Raw genomic sequence first — 22,868 nt, forward strand, 5'->3', positions numbered from 1 at the left:
CTAATATTTTCCCATTGCTTCCCAACACCTGATAAACCACCAAATAAAATATCCCCCATCATCAAAATAAATCTCAATCTATTCTCTAAATTCCTGCTTATACCCCCAGGCTCGCCCCGAGCCGGGTATAAATTCCTGTCAACACTTTCCGCTAGCCTGCTCACTGGGATCGCCTCGAGTCACAAAGCACAGATACATCCACATACCACTGTGGCCTCAACAATCAACACATATCAATACAGTTACGCCCAATCATGGCCAAAATTACAATTATGCCTTTCTAACACGATCCGGGCCTACATGCATACTAACATACATAGTCATGCATCTCAGATAAACAAATAGTCATATAACATGCTTTAAATCATAACCATGCATTTAAATCATTAAAATCACACATAAATCCCATCATGCCCTCCTGGCACGCTAATCAAGGCCCTTAAGCCTTATTAGCGAATTTGGGTCGTTACAAGGCCTTAATGGCTCGGATATCTTGGTAGGTTAAGGCTCCGTTCATTCTTAACTGAAACATAAACACTAAAGTTGTTAGCTATACACATAGACAAAGTAACTTGTAACTTGTAACTTAAACACTTACTTGGCAGTCCGATTCGGAGCTTTGAGCATGTGTATCGAGGAGAACTTCACGCGAAGGAACCGTTTCTCTGATACCAACTCTAACGACCCACTAATCTAGACTATTTGGACCATTAACGAAACTATACATAAAATCCTTAAAAGAACTTACATTTGTGAAAATACCATAATTTTATTAAGTAACTTAACAAAAATAAGAGTTACTTACAAAGTAAATACCAAAAAGGATATGGGATCCCATTGTCTTTAAAACAAAAACATAATTTAAAATAATAAGACATTACATAATTAGTGCGGAAAATACATGTAAAAAGACATAAAACCGAAACTACATTCTCGAATCGAATAACGCTCGGCCCCTTGACTCCATTCATCATCGATACACACCCTCTAAGCAACACGAATCTTTCCGCCTCTAAAGCTTATTTCCTACACATAAACAGAAAGGAATGAGCCTAATGCCCAGCAAGGAAAAATCTAACACATAGTCATAAACATAAACATAATTTCATAATAACGTAAAGACATATCATAACACATAATTCACTTATTATAATGGCCATTATTACTTGGGGTCCCATAGACTAAACAAGCTTATGCCCATGAGATTAGTGGGGTCCTACCAGCTAAATAGGCATATGCCCACAATCTTTTTGGGGTCTTGTTAGTCAAATAGGGCATAAGCCCAAGCCTACAACAAACACATGCATAAAAAATTCATAACACATTCATAACATATCATAACATAACACATAAGATAACATAAACATAAACATATAGATTCTAGCCTATTTTCCTTACCAAAGTTACCGGATAAAATGGACTGAGTTGGGACTTTTTGGAACACTCCTAAAACCATAATGAACAAGAGTGAGTCTAAAGAAAGGAGATGAAAAGAAAGAGAATAGGAAGACTAAACCATTAAAAGAAAATATGCTTACCACAACTTAAGTTCTTAAGAACTTGGATTCCCTAACCAAAATAAGAATGAGGTTAGGAAATTGAGTAGAAGACTAAGAAAGGAAACATAATACAGAGAGGAACTAGAGTTTTGGTTACCTCAAAGATTTGCAAGATCAATCTAACCTCCACCGAAATACTATAGAACTCACTTCCCAAAGTGTTTGATAAGCTTATGATGTTTAAGCTTATAGTTTTTCCCCAAACCAGGTGTTTACACTCTCACACTCACTTAACACTAGCAGCTTCTGAACTTAGAGCAAATGGTGAATAATGGCTGGGTACTAGGTCCTATTTATAGAGTTTGGGAATGAAAATATCTTGATTTTACTTGAATAAAAATAAGGGCTTTTTAGGTGAAAATCATTTGAATAATCGTTCAGCAGAGGCTGAAGACTCGTTCAAAAGATGCTGGACTGTTGAAGGAGTTTGAATGGCTGAAAGGAAATTAATTCAAAAACATTTGAAAACATACTGGAGGAGGCGATATATCACCCCCTGTAGGCGATATATCGCCTGGGCCAGTATGCCCGAGGCGACCGTGCATCGTTTCGTGTTTTCCGTATCTACGTGCTGCGATATATCGCCCCCTATAGCTGCGATATATCGGCACACGCTGAATATTTAAACACAAAATTACACATTTTTAGCTAAGTTTGAATGGAGTAAACAGCCTTGACTAAGCCTTTAACGTATTCAAAGCTGCTGACTGACCCTATATCATTCAAACTTTACCCTTATTTAATTTATCCTCCAAAATACTTAATCCTTAATTACCATTCATAACATGTGCTTAAAATCCTATTGGTTGATGTCTAAACCTTATAATATACTAAATATAATCCTTAATATCAGTCATATTAATCAAACCTTAGGTTATACTTAATATTCTTAAACTATAGGTTAAACTTAGAAAATCTATAAGTACTACTATAAGTGTCCAAATAATTCCCGGTCTGAACCAAAAATCCATAGTAACAAAGATAATACTAAACATACTATAATACTTCTAACAATTAGCGAAGTAAAGTTCTTGGACTCTACAAAACTAAAGTCCATAACATGATTCTTTAAAACTCGACGCTTATGTTCATCATTTATTCGTTCATAGGATACCCCCACGCAATACACACCCAGACGTTGGAACTCCACACATCACAGCGCGTGCCAGAGAGAAACCCTATTTATTACCTAAAAGTGGGAAATAAGGGGGTGAGCTAAAAGCCTGGTAAGGAAGTACAAACCAATACAATAATATTCAAGGAAACACAAGAAGAACCTATTCGTGTCGTAAAACTCATAGCATATCATACCATAGCCATATCATATTCTTTTCATAATCACATCGTATCACCTTCATAATAATAATCATAATCATACATCATACATCATAATCACACATCATAATCATACTCTTTGTGATCATGGAATCCCTATTGTCCATGTCACATCTTGAGGTAACCATCAAAAGCATAAAACTCGAAAGACCTCCTCTATGAGGTAAACAAGATCTCAGGTCCACGAATGACCTCAGTGCGTCTGCCCTATGAGTTACGTCATATCCCTAGTAACTTCTTTGTTGTGTCGCGTTCAGCAAGCTAGCAACCCTTTGCTTTTCATACATCATACAAACACATTTAATCCATTTCACATCAAAACAAAGGAAACACATGTTGCATCATACAAATCATAACATTTCAAGATAGAACTTACTTTTTCATATTACATGGTCGGTCATCATACATAGCACATCATTTTCTTCATAACATACAAATCTTACCATTCATATCATAAACATAGAGATTCTATCTAACTTCCTTACCTCAGGTTCGAGCAAAACAAAAATGAGAAAAATTTCACAACGAGCCTATAATCATAATCAAACGCCGTCTATTAGAATCACATATCAATACTCATGCACAACACATATACCCCACGTGTACGTGGGCCATGCACACGTGGTACAAGTTGCCCAATAATTCCAAACATACATATTTTCACATAAAATAATAATGATAATTCTACCTATTAACCATTCATGGTTACAAAGTAAAAACCATATGTTTGAACAATAGACATATATTTGAACGTAAAAATACATTTGCATGCGACATGCATACGTGGGAGCATTATTAAAATTTAACGTTTAAAACGATAATTCCTACATGCTTATTTCTTGCCTCTTTAAAAAAAATCCGACAATATAACTCAATTACCATTATTTGTTTCTTTAAATCCCAAAATTTGTTTAAATAATTTAATACGTTATATTTGCTTTAAAAACATAATTCATTTAACATTTTCTAATTTCTCATAAAATAATAATTCCATTTATTATTTTAAATAGCATAGAAAATGACAAACTTTGTAGCCATTTAGAAATACTTAATAAATTTCTTGTTTTCTTTAGAAAATAAGTTTTCTAAATTAATAAAAAAAATTACATGTTTAAATGTGAAAACTTATAATTTAAAGTATGAGAAAAATATATGTTCACTTATATTATTTAAGACTTGAATTATTTAGGTGTAAAACTTATTAATTTTAAACAAAATACTTATTTTAGCTTAAAAACTCAAAGTTTCAGCAACTATTTATTTTGTTTAAAAATCATAAGTGAATTTAAACCAAAATCTTTTCTCATTTAAATAATAAAAAAACTGCACCTAAATAATAATGTGAAAAATTCATATTTACATTTTTAAGATATCACATATATATATAGCTTAGGATATAATTTATTTGATGCACTAACATTATTTATCTCATTTAAAATACCTTTCTTATTTTTAATAAAAAATTCCAGCAACTATAAATTCATTCAAAATCACAAACGTGGATTAAAAACTATAGTTTCTTCATAAAATATACACAAAAATCTACATGTAATAATTTGATAAAAATACCATTTAAATGTGAAATAAAATGTCTTTTTATTTACTTAAAAATCAAATATCACTTGAGACATCACACGTGCATTTCAAAACATTGTTTCACCATCATGTTCACCAATTATATATAAAAAAAAATAGCAAGCATAATTAACATGAAATTCATCTTTAAATCCTGCTTTAAAAAAATGCTCAAACCATAATTAACCTTCATGTATCATCAAATCATCATTTATAAAAGACTTAGGACAAATTATCAATTTAACCATGTAACAACCTGGATTTTCAAGACTTGATAATGTGGAAATATAAATGTTTTCATTTAACAAAATGTCTTAAAAACCCGTATAAAAAAAATCTTTTAAAAAGTCGTATGACCATACTTAACATTTAACTACAAACATATTTTATAAAGAGTAGATTGAGCCTAGTTTAGGAAAATTACACAACATTTTCAAAAATAAAACGGCTTCCCAAAAGGTCGGTCCACAGGTACATTTGCAAGGTAGACTTCATCGCTCACTACTCTGCCTTGCCCTTGTTCTTACCTACAATAGGAAACAACCAGGGTAGGCAAAAATGCTTACTAAGTTCAACTTTAAAACAAAAGCATGCAGAAAATTAGGGTTCCGGATCCATCTGGACCCTACACAATCAATTTCAAGAACGCAAAAGCATCCTGGCAAACTTATAGTCATGCCTGATAACCAATGACAATTTATTTCATATAAACAGAAAAATTTCTGCACTCAAACTATCCCAGAACAAGCAGATATATTATATCACAACTATATCTTATCAACAAATATATATCCCTACACTCAAAAAATCCTAGAGCAAGCAGATATATATATATCACAATATAATTCAAGACCAACGCTCGACAATTTCCAAAAATTTAGGCATAACACGCCCTCCAGTATAAATGCTAATCTGTAAGAGAGAACTGAGTCTCAACACTAAGATCTAGCCGATAAATATCCCCATCAAGGGTAACTATCGTGTTACCTAGGGCATCGCTACTTATCCAAGAGTAAATCCCTCACAAGGGTAACCATCAAGTTACCTAGGGCATCATTACTTATCCAAGAGTGTAATCAAATTTACACGGTTTTACAGAGACTTCTATGTTAATCAGTGGAACTGGTGAGCAGTTGCCCCTAAAGTGTTCAGCCTCACTCAAACTTGGCAACCCCTAGTATCTCTAGGCACTCTCATTGAATGGCCAATATTCACAGCTGTTATCCGGGAATAACTTATCAGAGCACTTCCTCGGGTTCTAACCGTTTACTGATTAAGTAAGCATGAGGGCCCCTAGGTCCCATTCATTTTGGCACCCATAGGTTTAACCAGCAATCCTCACCTCTTGGCCACTCGTTATGGTAATGAACTGAACATAATAAAATCAAGCAGTGTGACGGGGATCAGTGGTCTAGGATATGACGGATATCTACGGTTCATATTTTCTAAATCAACATTTACTAGACTAATGTCTCCAAGCAACTTTCTACAACAGTGTATATATGTGCATGTGTCCCTATACTAACATACAATACAATAGTCGTTTCATGTTGCAGCCACACAATATAAGTTGACTTACTTGGAGTCCTTAGCTCTCACCAGGATATCACCCTCCAATATATAGTCCAGTTATGCTTTAGCCAATACTGTAATTATCCATACAGTATACTCAAATTAATTATGGCACTTCATAATTCATTATTAATATTTTGGGCAGTTTGGTCATTTTTAAAATCATTAGTAAGGATTAAAGATCCTTATTTGGTTTTAAACCCATTAATGAAATTCATACAAAAATATTTAAGACTAAACCCGAAGTCTCGGGGAGACCTACCCTATGGTCTTGATACCTAGGCTCGGGTATCACAATAGTATTTTCTGTAGAGTCTAAGAACTTTACTTAGCTAGTTAGACAGTAGTAGCAATAGTAATAGTTGTAGTATTTTTATGACTGTGGATTTTGGTTCAGACCGGGATTTAGTTGGACACTCGTAGTAACACTTGTAGATTTTCTAAGTTTAACCTATAGTTTAAGAATATTAATTTTAACCTAAGTTTTGATTAATATGACTGATATTGATGGTGATATTTATTATATTATAAGTGTAACGCCCTGGTTACCCCAGAATAGTTACGGTGAATGGTGAACCGAAAATTTGACCCACTACCCGAGTCCTTTGGTTAAAAACGTGCTCTAAGTATGAGTAACAGGTTGAGGTGGAAAATTAATAAAAAGGATTGGATATTTTTCATTACAAACTGCTCTGCAGAGCTAATCAAAACATTTACAAGTTGTTCTCATTACAAAATGGTCATTACTGTTTCAAATTTACAATTCCGCCGACCTAAGCAGCAAAATAGGGTAAACCCCCTAATTCCTCTGAGAACGCCTTGGCCGTGGTGGTTAAGCGGCTGCGTATGTGTTAAGAAAAAATAATATTGCCTCAATGGAAATAGGTAAGATAATTACAACTCTAAACTAAATATTACAAAAAAATATTGATTGATTAAAAAGTGTTACAACTCTATGACAAAAGATACATGTAAATATAAAGAAAGAGGTAGAAGATGATAGAAATAGAAAATACAACTCTAAGACAAAATATACAAATAAATTAGAAGTAGTATAATGAAAAGATATAGATGAGATTACAACTCTAAAACAAAAGATACATGTAAAAGAGTGAATAATAGAAGAAAAGAAAAGCAATAGAATAAAAGAACAAGAATAAGAACAATGAACAAAGAACTCTCACTCACACAACCAAAGTGAAGAGTATTGGGGATCACCAACTTGAACAAGGTTTGAAACCTTTGTCCAAAAGCTTATTTCCCTCTAACTCAAGCACTAAGGGATCTCTCACATATTTTGGAAATGCTTTCTGGAATAATCAAGCCTCAAGGTGTTTCTAGCCAAGTGCTCTAGTGGATAGAAATGGTGCGTCTTACAAGTGAGCATTAGGCTCCTATTTATAGAGTTTAGAGGCACCCTTTGAATTTCAAATTCCACCAACCCCCATGGCTGTTACCAATGATTAATTGGGTGTTTTATGGAATTAAAATAGAGATTTGGGAGTTACTTGGCTGTTGGAATCGTTCAAAATTGGATAAAAATCGAAATTGTATGAAGCTGTCAGCCACTAGGGCCACGGCGCTTTGAAACAAGCGCCGCGGCCCTTGGTCATTTTCAGCAACCAATTTTTTAAGTTTTTTCCAAAACGTTCCAATTTATTCCCACTTGATTTTGTAACTTCCATACACAATATGGGAGTTAAAATCACATCTCTATCAGCCATTTCTCATATGTACAATATGTACACATCACCACGTAAGCTCTCCACTCAAGGCTGGGTGAGCTTTTCTTTCCCTTTACCTGCACCACATAGCACCCATGAGCCAAGGCTCAGCAAGAAAACATAATACAAGATGATATAATATCAACAAGAATCATAATAATCATCCAGGACCAACAGTCCAAACAAATAGGTGACAGTCGCAACAGTCACAAAAGTGGGTACAACCCCCTCTAGCCATATGACGTTAGGGTCACTCGGGCTTAACTAATAAGAGAACCTTTCATAAATTTGAACAGGATAGGTGTATGGTGAATAGTCACCAACATAACCTTCCTCACGACTTACAGTCATAACCCTGGAATAGTGTTCCCTAGCCATGTGACAAATAGTCACCGAGGCCATATGCCCTGGCTCTGAATAACTGGTCTTAGACCAGACAAGCGCTTATAAGTTCATCGACCTTAGGGTCAGTCCAGCGGTAATAACCCATATGAGTCATTCAATGCTGAAATCGATTAGATCTAATCTTCATTTGGCTCGGCGTTCATGACGCTATGCCATTTCTGACTCTTTAGGTCAATGCCCCTGACTAGTCAGTACATATACAAGTAATCAACATTCACTAGCATTTAATATGCATTCCATGTCCACATTTATCAATCAACATGCCTCGTTAGCCAACACGCATGTCGTATATACACAGGGTGCAGTTTTCTTACCTCAGGTTTGAGCGAGAATTAATAATAAGAACGACCCTTGAGAACGATCAACCTTTTGGTCCTTTAGAGGTTACCTGGTCATAACCAATTATGGGATTCCATCAATAAAATGAATAATAAAGGGTTCCCAAACCAAAACCTAGCCTCTGAGACATGAAACACTACTAAACCGGGTAGTAGGATCGACCCCGAGGCCTAAGGCTAGCATCCCCGAGCCAAAAAGCCACTAAGGGTAGTGGCCCTCCTTTGCCATGCCGCGGCCAGCCCCTCAAACAGAGGCGGCCAACTTCAGCTCTCTACAAGATCCGCGGCCCTCCCTGGCCATGCCACGACCCAACCTCCAGTTCAGCCAAAATCCCTGTTTTTCTTCCCTTGCGATTTCTCTTGGAACCAACCTTTCAAACCAAGCTTAAACACCACTCAAACCTCCAATAAAATCCCTAAACTTGATCTATATCACTCCCTTAAAAAAACCCAAGTTAAACCCCAACCAAGACTTCCATCAATTCCAACAATCCACCACAAAAACACAAGCTGAAAACTAACACCAAAACAGAGTATACCAGTAAACTAATGGCTGAAAACTTACCTCAAACTCAGGTTGTGATGCTCTTCAATGGTGGAACACTCTCCCAAACTCCCAAGGTCTACTTCCCAAGCTTGAATCCTCAACAAGATCACCAAAAATCACAAAGAAGATGAAAGGGAAGGAAGGTACGGGTAAGCTCCAAACTTGCTCTGTTTTTCTCATCAATTCTATTGCTGAACTCAGCTTATATCTATCCTAGGGGTAAAAAGACCATTATACCCCTAGGTCATTAAGGGTTTCTAAAGGCTCCTAAAGGCAAAATTTTCCTTTCCAACCTATCTCATTAATCATAATTAACGCTCTCCAATTCCCGTTATTCTCAATAACCCCAAACACCAATAATTCACATCTCGTTACCCTTTAATTCTCGGTAACACTCTAATCATTAAAATCACCTCGAGACTCAACCCAAGCCCCAGACTTAAACCTGTTATGACCAGACCGCTAATTAACATACCATGGTCGTCTCATGCCGAAAAGCTCGAACAAACCCACGTTATAATGTGGTCTCAACACATATCATCGACATGCATACAATTATACCCTCAACGGGCCAAATTACCATCACACCCCTGTAATTAAAGTGTGGACCCACATGCATGCATTTAACATCATATTATAATATAATTCACATATACATGCATAATATCATGCAATGGCTTAATTAAACAAGTATGGCCCTCCCGGCCTACTAATCCCGCCATTAAACCATATCGGAGAATTCGGGGCATTACAACTATCCCCTCCTTACAGAAATTTCATCCTCGAAATTTACCTGAACAGCTCGGGATATCGATTCTGCATGTCTGACTCCAGCTCCCAGGTCGCTTCCTCGACCTTGTTGTTCCTCCACAATACCTTAACCAAAGGTATCGTCTTATTTCTGAGGACCTTATCTTTTCTGTCGAGTATCTGGACAGGCTGCTCCTCATAGGAGAGATCTGCCTCAAGCTCTAGATCTTCATAGCTCAAAACATGATTAACATCAGGCACATACCTTCGAAGAGCTAAAACATGAAATACATTATGCACGGCCAATAATGCCGGGGGAAAATCTAATCTGTAAGCCACTTGACCAACACTCTCCAGGATCTCAAATGGACCTACATATCTAGGGCTCAGCTTGCCTTTTTTCCCAAACCTTCTCACCCCTTTCAATGGAGAGATGATAACTCTAAGATTTAGAGTTATTTTTATACCTTTAAACTTGATTTTTGAACCAAACAAAAGAGTAATGAGTTTTTATATTTTGTAATTGTGTTCAATTTAGTGTGTCTGTGTAGTAAGGGACCTTGTGTTTGTATTGTCATATGTTTGAGTGATTTATGTAATTTATTGTATGTGCTAAGCAGGAAAAGAAGCTGAAATAGGTGATTGGGAACTTTGGAATCAAAAAGGGAACAACAAGTCTGAAAAATGCATGTTGTTGTTCTACCATTTCTGTAACGACTACCACGTAGCAATTGGCAGAGCCCAGGAAGGAAACGTGACTAACTTCCAGCTGGATTTAATGAGAAATAATAGGCGCTGAGGTGGCCTGAATTTTGTACAACTAAGTCAGCTAGATGGCATGGCAGAATAGAGGGGCAAGATAGACTTTGACTTTCTAATTAGGGTAAAGAAAAGTACCCTAAAAAGGAGGGTACCAGCCGAAAAAAAAGGGAGACCCCATTCTGAAAAGAGAACGGATTTTCTTAGAGCATTTTGGAGAGAAAACAGAAGAGAAAAAGAAGAAAACAGAGAGAGTACAGAGGAGGAAGAGGACCACGGGCAGACGCACTAAGGGGGACTTGAGCTCACCAACTCATCTCTCTCCCTAACCTTTCCTTCTCATTTTGTATTAATTTTCTATCTAGTTTTTCTGCTCAGACTCTATGGAACTTCTACTTCCTGGTTATGTGTTTGTAATTTCAGTTATGAACTAAGTTTTTAAGAGATTTGGGTGGTTATGAACCCTTTGTATGAAGTAATATTTTGAATGCATGGATAGAGTAATTATATCATTGTTCAATTAAATATGCTGGAATGTTGGTTGAATGTTATGTACTGGCCATATTTAACATTTATTAAGCTCGATCTAACTTGGAAAAGTAAAACCCAGCTGAACCCATTTAATTGATGCAAGAACTTGCCTAGTTTTAGGTAATTTTGAGTAGTGGAATAGGAATATTTTGCTGCCTTGTATAACTGAAGATTTGGTGTTGGTTGGATTGTTTATAACCTGATTTAATGCAGGAATGTGTTGAGGGGGTTGTAGATAATATACTGTAAGTTTTGGGAAAAACTTGCTCGGCATTTATGAAATCTGTTAACTCTGATATAATTGTTGAACCATTGCTGTAACAACTGGAACGAAACAGTGGGGAATTAACCACCCAGATCCATTTTCTCACATCTGAAATTTACGCAGAATTACTTCATTTGGTCTCTAATTTTTAGTTTAATTAAATTTGATTATTTACATTTAATTCCATAATTAATCACTCAATTGTTCTCTTGAATTGGTTACTTCATTTTAAATTGTTTTCAGTTGATATTGCATTTATTTAGTTCAAAAGTCCCTGTGGAGACGAACTTTGATACTTTATCACTGTATTACTTGTTTGTGACTGTGTATACTTGCGCATATTTTAATCGTTAGAATTTTCACAACAAGTTTTTGGCGCCGTTGCCGGGGACTTTAAAATTAAATTCTGTTTTATCAACTATTTGACAATTTATTTTGGTTGTTTTTAACCTTGTTGGTTCGGGTTGTGCAATCTCAGGTACCTACAGTGTATGAACCAGCAAGAGGACAGTGAACTTGCTCCTATTGACCCCGAGATCGAACGTACTTTCAGAAAAAGGAGAAAGGATCAATAGGCTAAAAGCCGAGGCACTATGGATGAACGTGTTGATGATGAGGGGGATGGCCAGCAAGTTACTAATCCCATTGTTTTGGTGGATGACAGAGCCAGAGCAATACGGGAATACGCTGCCCCCATGTTTAATGAGCTAAATCCAGGCATTGTTAGGCCAGAAATACAAGCAGCTCAATTCGAGCTCAAAGCAGTGATGTTTCAAATGCTCCAAACCGTGGGGCAGTTCAGCAGGATGCAAACGGAGGATCCTCATCTCCACCTCCGTTCATTTTTGGAAGTGAGCGATTCCTTTAAGCTTTAAGGAGTCAGTGAAGAAGCATTAAGGCTGAAGCTATTTCCATTCTCATTAAGAGACCGAGCTAGATCATGGCTAAACACTTTGCCTCCTGATTCCGTCACAAATTGGAATGATCTTGCTGAAAAGTTTCTGCGCAAATACTTCCCTCCCACCAGAAATGTAAAGTTCATAAGCGAAATTATGTCTTTTCAGCAGCTTGAAGACGAGTCCACTAGTGATGCGTGGGAAAGATTTAAAGAGCTTTTGAGAAAATGTCCACACCACGGTATCCCACATTGTATACAAATGGAGACATTCTACAATGGTCTCAATGCAGCCTCTCGGATGGTTTTAGACGCCTCAGCCAATAGAGCTATTTTGTCCGAGTCTTACAACGAAGCATTTGAGATTTTGGAAAGGATAGCCAGTAATAATTATCAATGGTCAAACACTAGAGCTCCTACAAGTAGAAAGGTGGCGGGAGTTCTTGAAGTAGATGCATTAACAGCTTTGACAGCCGAAATGGCCTCTATGACTAATAGTCTTAAAAATATGAGTTTGGGGAACAACATTCAGCCAGCTGCTGCCATTCAAAGTGGAGACATTTCCTATGTATATTGTGGAGATGGGCACATGTTTGACAATTGCCCTTCTAACCCAGCAGCAGTTTGTTATGTGGGAAACCAGAATTTTAACCGAAACAGTGGCCCATACTCAAATTCATATAACCCAGCTTGGAGGCAGCATCCGAATCTGTCTTGGGGGGGGTCAAGGAGCAAGTTCCAGCAACACACCAGCACCAGGAAAGCAAGCTTATCCACCAGGTTTTTCTCAGCAGCCAAGGGCTCCACAACCGCAACACCCTCAAGGCTCTCAATCTAATTCTTTGGAGAGTTTAATGAGGGATTATATGGCCAAGAATGATGCAATGATACAGAGTCAGGCAGCATCTCTTCGAAACCTTGAAATGTAGCTGGGGCAATTGGCCAATGAATTAAAAAATAGGCCGCAAGGTTCTTTACCTAGTGACACGAAGAATCCAAGGAGGGATGGGAAGGAACATTGTAAGGCTATCAATCTAAGGAATGGAAAAATTCTGGAAAATTCTGAGGAGAAAATAAAGGGTAGTGGGGAGCCCACTTCAATCCAAACTGAAGGATAATCGAGTAACAAAACTGCCCAGGAAGTTACTGAAACTGGCCCTGTTGCTACAGCAAAGGGTCAGCAATCTGTTTCAGTAAATTCTGGACCTAAACCGCCCCTTCCATTTCCTCAGAGATTTCGGAAACAGCAATAGGATGGTCAATTCAGGAAGTTTCTGGATGTGCTGAAACAACTGCATATTAACATCCCCTTGGTCGAAGCACTGGAGCAAATGCCAAATTATGTTAAGTTCTTAAAGGATATCTTGACGAAGAAAAAGAGATTGGGGGAGTTTGAGACTGTAGCTCTTACAGAGGGTTGCAGTGCTATGTTGAAAAGTAAGATCCCTCCTAAGTTGAAAGACCCTGGTAGTTTTACGATTCCGTGTTCTATTGGAGGTCGGGATGTTGGAAGAGCATTATGTGATTTGGGCGCGAGCATTAACCTCATGCCAATGTCTATCTTTAAGAAGCTGGGTATTGGTGAAGCACGACCTACGACTGTTACATTGCAGCTTGCCGATAGATCCATGGCTCATCCCGAGGGAAAAATAGAGGATGTTCTAATACAAGTTGATAAGTTTATTTTTCCGGCCGACTTTATCATCCTAGACTATGAAGCGGATAGAGAAGTGCCCATTATATTGGGTCGGCCATTTCTTGCCACGGGGCGTACTCTCATTGATGTGCAGAATGGGGAACTTACTATGCGAGTTAATGACCAGCAAGTCACTTTTAGTGTGTTCAAAGCAATGAAGTTTCCTGATGAAGTTGAAGAGTGTTCAAAAATTGATGTGATTGACACTCTGGTAGCTGAAAGACTTAACAAAAGTGTGGAAAAAACTGCAATGGGTACTCAGATTCTTGAAGACTTTGAGGATTCTAGTAGTGAGGAAGAGCAGATAATTACTTTGGTGGATTCTTATAAACCAGCGAAAAAATTCAACAAAATTTTTGTGGCTTTGAATCTGCCAGAAAAGCACTTCCAGCCACCAAAACCGTCTGTTGAAGAGCCACCCCAGCTAGAGTTAAAGCCGCTGCCCAGCCACTTGAAGTATGTGTACTTGGGTGAAAATGACACACTGCCTGTAATAATTTCTTCCTGCCTGGAGCCTATTCTGAAGAGTCATTGCTGAAGTTACTGAAACAGCACAAGAGGGCTATTGGATGGACAATGGCCGATATTCAAGGAATTAGTCCAGCGCTGTGTATGCACAAGATATTACTGGAATCTGATTGTACTCACTCTGTACAGCAGCAAAGGAGATTGAATCCCGTGATGAAGGATGTGGTTAGAAAAGAGGTCATCAAGTGGCTTGATTATGGCATAGTTTACCCGATTTCCGATAGCTCTTGGGTTAGTCCCGTCCAATGTGTTCCTAAGAAGGGCAGTGTCACGGTGGTAACAAATGACAGTAATGAACTTATTCCTACTCGCACAGTTACTGGGTGGCGTGTCTGCATGGATTACAGAAAATTGAATAAAGCCACAAGAAAGGACCATTATCATTTGCCTTTCATTGACCAAATGTTGGATCGCTTGGCGGGTAAGGAGTTTTTCTGTTTTCTTGATGGTTATTCTGGGTATAATCAGATATCTATAGCACCAGAAGACCAAGAGAAAACTACGTTCACCTGCCCATACAGAACATTTGCTTTTAGGAGGATGCCCTTCAGGTTATGTAACGCACCAGCCACATTTCAGAGGTGCATGATGGCCATTTTCTCGGATATGGCAGAGAATATTTTGGAAATTTTCATGGACGATTTTTCTGTTTATGGGGACTCGTTTGAAGGCTGTTTGGAGAACTTAGAAAAGGTGTTAAAAAGATGTGAAGAAACCCATTTAGTGCTGAACTGGGAAAAATGCCATTTCATGGTACAAGAGGGCATTGTATTGGGTCACAAGGTGTCTAGAAAGGGGATAGAAGTTGACAAAGCCAAGCTGGAAGTTATTGAGAAATTGCCAGCCCCTACCACAGTTAAAGGCATAAGAAGTTTCCTTGGACATGCTGGTTTTTACAGACGCTTTATTAAAGACTTTTCTAAGGTTTCTAAACCCTTGTGTAGCTTGCTGGAGCAAAACAAGCCATTTGAGTTTACTGCTGAGTGTAAAGAGGCATTTTTAAGATTGAAGACAGCTCTTATAACAGCCCCAGTGATTGTAGCACCTGACTGGTCGTTACCATTTGAACTCATGTGTGACGCCAGCGATTTCGCCATTGGAGCTGTTCTTGGGCAGCGGAAAAACAAGATCTTTCACTCTGTTTATTATGCAAGCAAAACGCTGGTTGATGCCCAAATTAACTACACTACTACTGAAAAGGAGCTGCTGGCTGTAGTTTTTGCCTTCGAAAAATTTAGCTCATATCTTGTGGGGACCAAAGTCATTGTGTATACTGACCATTTTGCAATCAAGTATTTGATAGCCAAGAAGGACTCTAAACCGAGGCTAATACGTTGGGTTTTGTTGCTGCAAGAGTTCGATTTGGAAATCCAAGACAGAAAAGGGACAGAAAATCAAGTGGCGGACCACTTATCAAGGCTGGAAACTAACACTCACAGCAGCAATTTAGAGGCAGAATTACAAATTCAAGACTCATTTCCTGATGAACAGCTGCTGGTTGTGGAGCAAGAACAGGTACCATGGTATGCGGATGTTGTAAACTTTTTAGTTGGGGGTGTACACCCACCTGACTTCAACAAACAGCAACTTAAAAAGTTTCTTCATGACATCAGATTTTATTATTGGGATGAACCGTACCTTTACAAGTAGTGCCCCGACCAGATAATGAGGCGTTGTGTGCCTGAAAATGAAGTGTCCAGCATCTTAGAGCACTGCCATTCAGCCCCATATGGTGGCCATTTTGGTGGACAGCGGACAGCAGCTAAAGTATTCCAATTCGGTTATTATTGGCCATCCATTTTTAAAGACGCTCATGAGTTCGCTAAGAAGTGTGACCGCTGTCAGCGTGTAGGCAACATTTCAGCAAGGAATGAGATGCCGTTGAACTGTATTTTGGAGGTGGAACTATTTGACGTTTGGGGAATTGATTTCATGGGGCCATTCCCACAATCCTTTGGGAACTTATACATTCTGGTGGCTGTTGACTACGTGTCGAAATGGGTAGAAGCAGTGACTAGCCCCACAAATGATGCTAAGGTAGTGATGAAGTTTCTGCATAAGCATGTGTTTACAAGGTTTGGGACTCCAAGGGCTTTGATCAGTGATGAGGGAACCCACTTTGTAAACAAAATATTGGCTGCCTTGCTAGCCAAATACAGCGTCAAACACAAGATAGCCACAGCCTATCACCCCCAGACTAACGGGCAGGCAGAAATTTCGAATAGAGAGATAAAGGGGATCCTAGAAAAGGTGGTGAACCCAAGCCGCAAGGACTGGTCACAGCGACTAGATGATGCGCTTTGGGCATACAGGACAGCTTTTAAGACTCCTCTAGGCATGTCACCTTATCGCTTAGTCTTCGGGAAGGCGTGTCATTTTCCTGTGGAATTAGAACATAAGGCATTTTGGGCATTGAAGAAGTTAAATTTGGATCTTGTAGTTGCTGGAGAAGCAAGAAAACTGTAGCTGAATGAACTAGACGAGATGCGGCTGTTTGCCTACGAAAACGCCAAGCTGTATAAAGAGAAAACAAAGAAGTGGCATGATCAAAGAATTAAGGAGCGGGTGTTTGAGAAGAACCAGAAGGTCTTGTTGTTTAATTCCAGGTTGAAACTGTTTCCTGGCAAGCTAAAATCCCGTTGGTCGGGTCCCTTCACAGTGACTGAAGTCTACCCTTTTGGAGCTGTTTTAGTTCGAGAAGATCAGTCCAGGAGGGAGTTCAAAGTTAACGGGCAAAGGCTGAAGCACTACTGGGGTGGGGAGGTCGATAGAGAAAAGACCTCTGTCAGTCTGAAGGATGCTTGAAGGAAAAAGACTATGGGTTGCCCTGCATTTCTTGTGTCACACTTGGGCAACCCATGAGTGAAAGAGACAGTTGTAAATAAATAATGTATGTAACTAAGTTTGGGGTGTATTACCCCTTGAAAAAAAAAAAAAAAAAAAAAAGAGAGCATAAAGAAACAGGTCAGCCAGGAGTTGGTAAAACTGGGACTAGGCTGAGCATAGAAATCTCGGCAGAGGAACTAAGTTTGGGGTGGAGCGTTGCTGCCCAGTTGCTATAGCAACCAGTCAGCAACACTAGGCAGCAAGCATTTAAGCTGGGTCCATCATGAAATTGACGTTGTTTTCGTATCGGGGTTTTACAAAAGGTCGATTGGGCTGAGGAAAAAAATAAAACAAGGCCAGCACGTGCTGAAAAAGAAAAAAAATTATTTGGGCAATCATTGGGCATATTCTTTTTGGTCAGACCAATCATTTGGCCTTTAATTTTTTAATTGGCCCTTGTGGACCCAACAGGCCGAATTTGATTCATAAAGGGCCCCATATCACATTGACTTACTTATTTTATTGGGCTTCAATTTTCAGTCAACTGGGCCCCATCATTGGCGTTGACCTTTTTCACCCCATCGGCCCACCACCATCAAAACCCTACCCTACCAATTCAAGCCATCACTTTCAGCTAGCCCACTACTCAGCCGCCGCCCACTACACCCCCTCCCACTCTACGTATCCCGTCGCCAACCAGCGCCACCACCAACATCACAAGCACCTCCTCCAACCATTCCTTCCACCAAACCCATTTCCCCATACCGAGCCCAACCTCCCTGCCTTTCTCCGTTGCACAGAACCGAGCCCGTTCGCCTCCTCCGCGCCCCGTCGTGAACCAGCGCCCCTGCCACTCTCTTCACCAAACTCCACCTGAAACCGACAGAAACCCAAGCCATTTCCCACTTCACCCGTGCCCCCATTTCACACAAATCACCCTGTCCAAGCCCGGCCCCAGTAGTGAAAACTCCTACACCGCGTCCCCGCACTTCGCGAAGAAGCTCAGCTCCAGCCGAAATTTCCTCTGCTCCGTTTCTCCTCGACCCAGCCCGAGCTACTGTCAGGCCCAGCTCCCAGCCGAAGCTCCTCTCCTTAGACCGAGCCCTCACCGTCCGCCTAGCTCGTCTCCAACCATGCCGAGAATTAAAATGGTGGCGCATAAGGTAAGGAAACCTCAAACTGAAGTCAAGAAGTTTTATTATCAAACTGTAGAGGCAAAGTACCACAATACCGTGGCCACCAGAGATTTTTACATGGAGAGGGGGTTTGTAACCGACCCAGCTGGGATTGATGAGTTGCTCGAGTGGGTGCGTGCCATGATTCATGATAGGCACTGGGAGCATTTCTGTGTGCAACCCAAGCGTGCCGTAATGGAGATTGTCCGGGAATTCTATGCCAACTTTCTGTCTCATGAATGGCCAACCGAGGTCATCGTACGGCAGGTCGTGGTACCATTCTCTGCTGCAATCATTAACAATCTGTTTGAATTGGAATCCGTTCAGTGTGATTTTACACCAAGAAAAGGGCAAGTGCCCGATGATGAATTAGAAGAAGTGATGGCCGTAGTAGCTAAACCTGACTCTGTTTGGGATTCGGATGACCAGGGAAATCTGCGTTTTCGGAGGACTGAGCTGGAGCATGATATGAAATGCCTATACTCATTTGTCCAAACAACTCTCTGCCCCACATCGCATGATTCCACCGTGAATCGAGATCGTGCATACATGCTCTTTTGCCTGCAGAGAGGGCTACCTGTTGATGTTGGGACCGTATTGGCCCAAGAGATCTTTGACTGTGCGCACCGAGGCAAGGGGAAGTTGTTCTTACCTGCCACAGTCACTGCCCTTTGCCGAGACGCTGGAGTTCCCGTTTGGCCCGAGGAGGGGTTGCTGCATCCAAAGGGGCCCGTAAGTTTTGGCCCTTCCCGAGCTCCCAAGGCAACTCGAGCCTCAGCCTCCACCTCTGCCTCCGCTTCTGCCTCGGCCAGTGAACCCCTCCTGGAGCGTTTTACTCACTTTGAATTGATGCAGTAGCAAATGCATCAAAGACAAGAGGAGATGTGCGGCCGCATGCAAACCTTTTGGCAATACGAGCAGCAATGAGATGGAATTATGGAGCGCACTTTCAAGAAGATGACTCCGCGAGTTGTTCCCAAGTTTCCACAATTCCCACAACAGATTCTCGATCCCTGGACTGCACCATCAGCACCAAATCCGGATGTTCCTCAAGAGGACTCCGAGTGAAGGGGGTTCCCTTTCCTATTAACTATTTTTAGTTTCTGTTCTGTGTTCTGTTGTTTTAGTTTATGTTCTATTTAGGTTCTGTTGTTAGTGTTATGTTTCTGTGTTGTCTTGTTGTTGTTGTGTGTTTTAGTGTGTCATTGAGAGATTTAAAATTTATTCCTATGGCCTAGTGTTCTGCTCGATGATGATACTTTCCGTTCATTCCATGCATGTTGCTGCCTGGTTTTATATGTTGCCTCTGCTTGTTTAGTTGCTGGATATCATGGATGTTTCCTTTTAGTCTCTCCTCAATAGTTTTATACTTTTGTTTTCCCACCATACTTTGCATTTTTCAAACGACTGCTGCATATGTAATATTAGCATGTAGAATTGGTTAGTGCATTTCCTTGAGGCGAAATCCTAGCTAGGCTTATCCCTTAGAAATGATTTAGGCCATCTTTGGACGCTTGAGCCTTTCTAGCCTTCCTTATACGAATATTTTCCCTTAGTCACCCAATTTTTGAGCCGATTAGCCTATTTTTGTTGTTCAACCCGATCTTGCATACCCATTACCCCTACAGTACACTTCCCATACATGTCCCAACTTAAATGCTCTCACTTGTCAAGAACCGATTCTATGCACTAAGTTTGGGGTGAGTGTGGTGAGTGTAGCTTGTGGCGAGCTAATTCATGATTACCATTTTAGCCACATTGGGGACAATATTGGGTTGTAAGTTTGGGGTGGGGAATTAGCTCACAAGGCATACCATTATATACTATCAAGCATATTCTCTTGCTATCTATCATATAATTGTATTATAGTGTTATCTTTCTTGTTTTGAATATGTTTAGTCTTAAAAAAAAAAACAAAAAACAAAAACAAAATATATAGTAAATGAAATATCAGAAAAAAAAAGAGAGAAAAAGAAAAACAAAGAAAAAGATCGAAAAAGAAAAAAGATAAGAATAAAAATAGCAAGAGAATTATATTACAACAACATGTCTTTGTGAGTAGAAAACGTTTAGGGAAGTAATTCAAGAGAGATAAATCATGAGGGAGAGGCTCGGTTTTTGACAAGTGAGGTGGTTAGGTTTTAAGCTAGTTAAAAGACATCTTTTACCATACCCTAGCCCAAGCCTTACATTACAAGCTTAGTAAAGTCTTATTGATCAAAGGGATAAGTTTAGACTACATTAGTGGAGAGGAGTGCACTAATCCAACTTATGGAGCTATAATGAATATCAAAATCAGAGGGTAGTTGTAGAGAAATTCAAGGTTTTGGTGGGATGCACTTGTATAAACTATTGACTAGGTGACTTTGGGGAGATATTAATGATATCCAGTGAGCGGAGTGTGAGAAGGGCAGAATATAGGGTTAAGGTAGAAACAACTCACCATTCCATTTAATTCCACTTTTCTGAGAGCAACATGTTCACTAGGCCATTTTAAATCCGTTGGATCTCTCATCTGTTAAGTTGTGTATTGTATTTTATTTGTTGTATTTATTTTTGTGTCATCATTACTCGAGGACGAGCAATAGGCTATGTTTGGGGTGTTGATAACTCTAAGATTTAGAGTTATTTTTATATCTTTAAACTTGATTTTTGAACCAAACAAAAGAGTAATGAGTTTTTATTTCTTGTAATTGTGTTCAATTTAGTGTGTCTGTGTAGTAAGGGACCTTGTGTTTGTATTGTCATATGTTTGAGTGATTTATGTAATTTATTGTATGTGCTAAGCAGGAAAGGAAGCTGAAATAGGTGATCGGGAACTTTGGAATCAAAAAGGGAACAACAAGTCTGAAAAATGCATGTTGCTGTTCTACCATTGCTGTAACGACTACCACGTAGCAATTGGCAGAGCCCAGGAAGGAAACGTGACTAACTTCCAGCTGGATTTAATGAGACATAATAGGCACTGAGGTGGCCAGAATTTTGTACAACTAAGTCAGCTAGATGGCATGGCAGAATAGAGGGGCAAGATAGACTTTGACTTTCTAATTAGGGTAAAGAAAAGTACCCTAAAAAGGAGGGTACCAGCCGAAAAAAAAGGGAGACCCCATTCTGAAAAGAGAGCGGATTTTCTTAGAGCATTTTGGAGAGAAAACAGAAGAGAAAAAGAAGAAAACAGAGAGAGTACAGAGGAGGAAGAGGACCACGGGCAGACGCACTAAGGGGGACTTGAGCTCACCAACTCATCTCTCTCCCTAACCTTTCCTTCTCATTTTGTATTAATTTTCTATCTAGTTTTTCTGCTCAGACTCTATGGAACTTCTACTTCCTGGTTATGTGTTTGTAATTTCAGTTATGAACTAAGTTTTTAAGAGATTTGGGTGGTTATGAACCCTTTGTATGAAGTAATATTTTGAATGCATGGATAGAGTAATTATATCATTGTTCAATTAAATGTGCTGGAATGTTGGTTGAATGTTATGTACTGGCCATATTTAACATTTATTAAGCTCGATCTAACTTGGAAAAGTAAAACCCAGCTGAACCCATTTAATTGATGCAAGAACTTGCCTAGTTTTAGGTAATTTTGAGTAGTGGAATAGGAATATTTTGCTGCCTTGTATAACTGAAGATTTGGTGTTGGTTGGATTGTTTATAACCTGATTTAATGCAGGAATGTGTTGAGGGGGTTATATATAATATACTGTAAGTTTTGGGAAAAACTTGCTCGACATTTATGAAATCTGTTAACTCTGATATAATTGCTGAACCATTGTTGTAACAACTGGAATGAAACAGAGGGGAATTAACCACCCAGATCCATTTTCTCACATCTGAAATTTACGCAGAATTACTTCATTTGGTCTCTAATTTTTAGTTTAATTAAATTTGATTATTTACATTTAATTCCAGAATTAATCACTCAATTGTTCTCTTGAATTGGTTACTTCATTTTAAATTGTTTTCAGTTGATATTGCATTTATTTAGTTCAAAAGTCCCTGTGGAGACGAACTTTGATACTTTATCATTGTATTACTTGTTTGTGACTGTGTATACTTGCGCATATTTTAATCGTTAGAATTTTCACAACACGAGACTATAAGGAAGACAGTCTCTTACCTGGAACTCCACGTTCCTGCGTTTGGGATCTGCATAGCTTTTCTGTCTACTCTGAGAAGTAAGCATTATAGCTCTAATCTTCTCTATGGTCTCATTGGTCCTCTAAACTGCTTCAGGACCTAAGTATCTCCTTTCACCTGTCTCATCCCAATGAATGGGAGATCTACATTTCCTACCATACAACATCTCATAAGGTGCAACCCCAATAGTAGATTGATAACTGTTGTTGTAGGAGAATTCTATCAAAGGTAGATACTTACTCCAAGAT

The 22,868-nt window shown here is 39.1% G+C and overlaps 2 protein-coding genes and 1 non-coding gene across 3 annotated transcripts; 2 read left to right on the top strand and 1 right to left on the bottom strand.

Annotated features, from left to right (window-relative positions):
• Positions 1 to 12,394: 12,394 nt before the first annotated feature.
• Positions 12,395 to 12,501, bottom strand: LOC133828260 (small nucleolar RNA R71). Its single transcript, XR_009890889.1, has one exon. It is a non-coding gene; the product is annotated as a small nucleolar RNA R71 (small nucleolar RNA).
• A 1,085-nt stretch (positions 12,502 to 13,586) lies between these two features.
• LOC133825185 (uncharacterized) lies at positions 13,587 to 14,489 on the top strand. Its single transcript, XM_062258164.1, has one exon. The coding sequence runs from the start codon at positions 13,587 to 13,589 to the stop codon at positions 14,487 to 14,489; it is 903 nt and encodes a 300-aa protein (XP_062114148.1).
• A 2,474-nt stretch (positions 14,490 to 16,963) lies between these two features.
• On the top strand, positions 16,964 to 17,284 carry LOC133825186 (uncharacterized). Its single transcript, XM_062258165.1, has one exon. The coding sequence runs from the start codon at positions 16,964 to 16,966 to the stop codon at positions 17,282 to 17,284; it is 321 nt and encodes a 106-aa protein (XP_062114149.1).
• The last annotated feature ends 5,584 nt before the right edge of the window (positions 17,285 to 22,868 follow it).

The sequence above is a fragment of the Humulus lupulus genome, chromosome 3 (genome assembly GCF_963169125.1).
Source record: "Humulus lupulus chromosome 3, drHumLupu1.1, whole genome shotgun sequence".
NCBI classification, from domain to species: domain Eukaryota; kingdom Viridiplantae; phylum Streptophyta; class Magnoliopsida; order Rosales; family Cannabaceae; genus Humulus; species Humulus lupulus.

Bases quoted from the DNA above. Each gene is read 5' to 3' on its own strand.
- LOC133825185 (XM_062258164.1), top strand. From the start codon at position 13,587: ATGCCAAATTATGTTAAGTTCTTAAAGGATATCTTGACGAAGAAAAAG.
- LOC133825186 (XM_062258165.1), top strand. From the start codon at position 16,964: ATGCGGCTGTTTGCCTACGAAAACGCCAAGCTGTATAAAGAGAAAACA.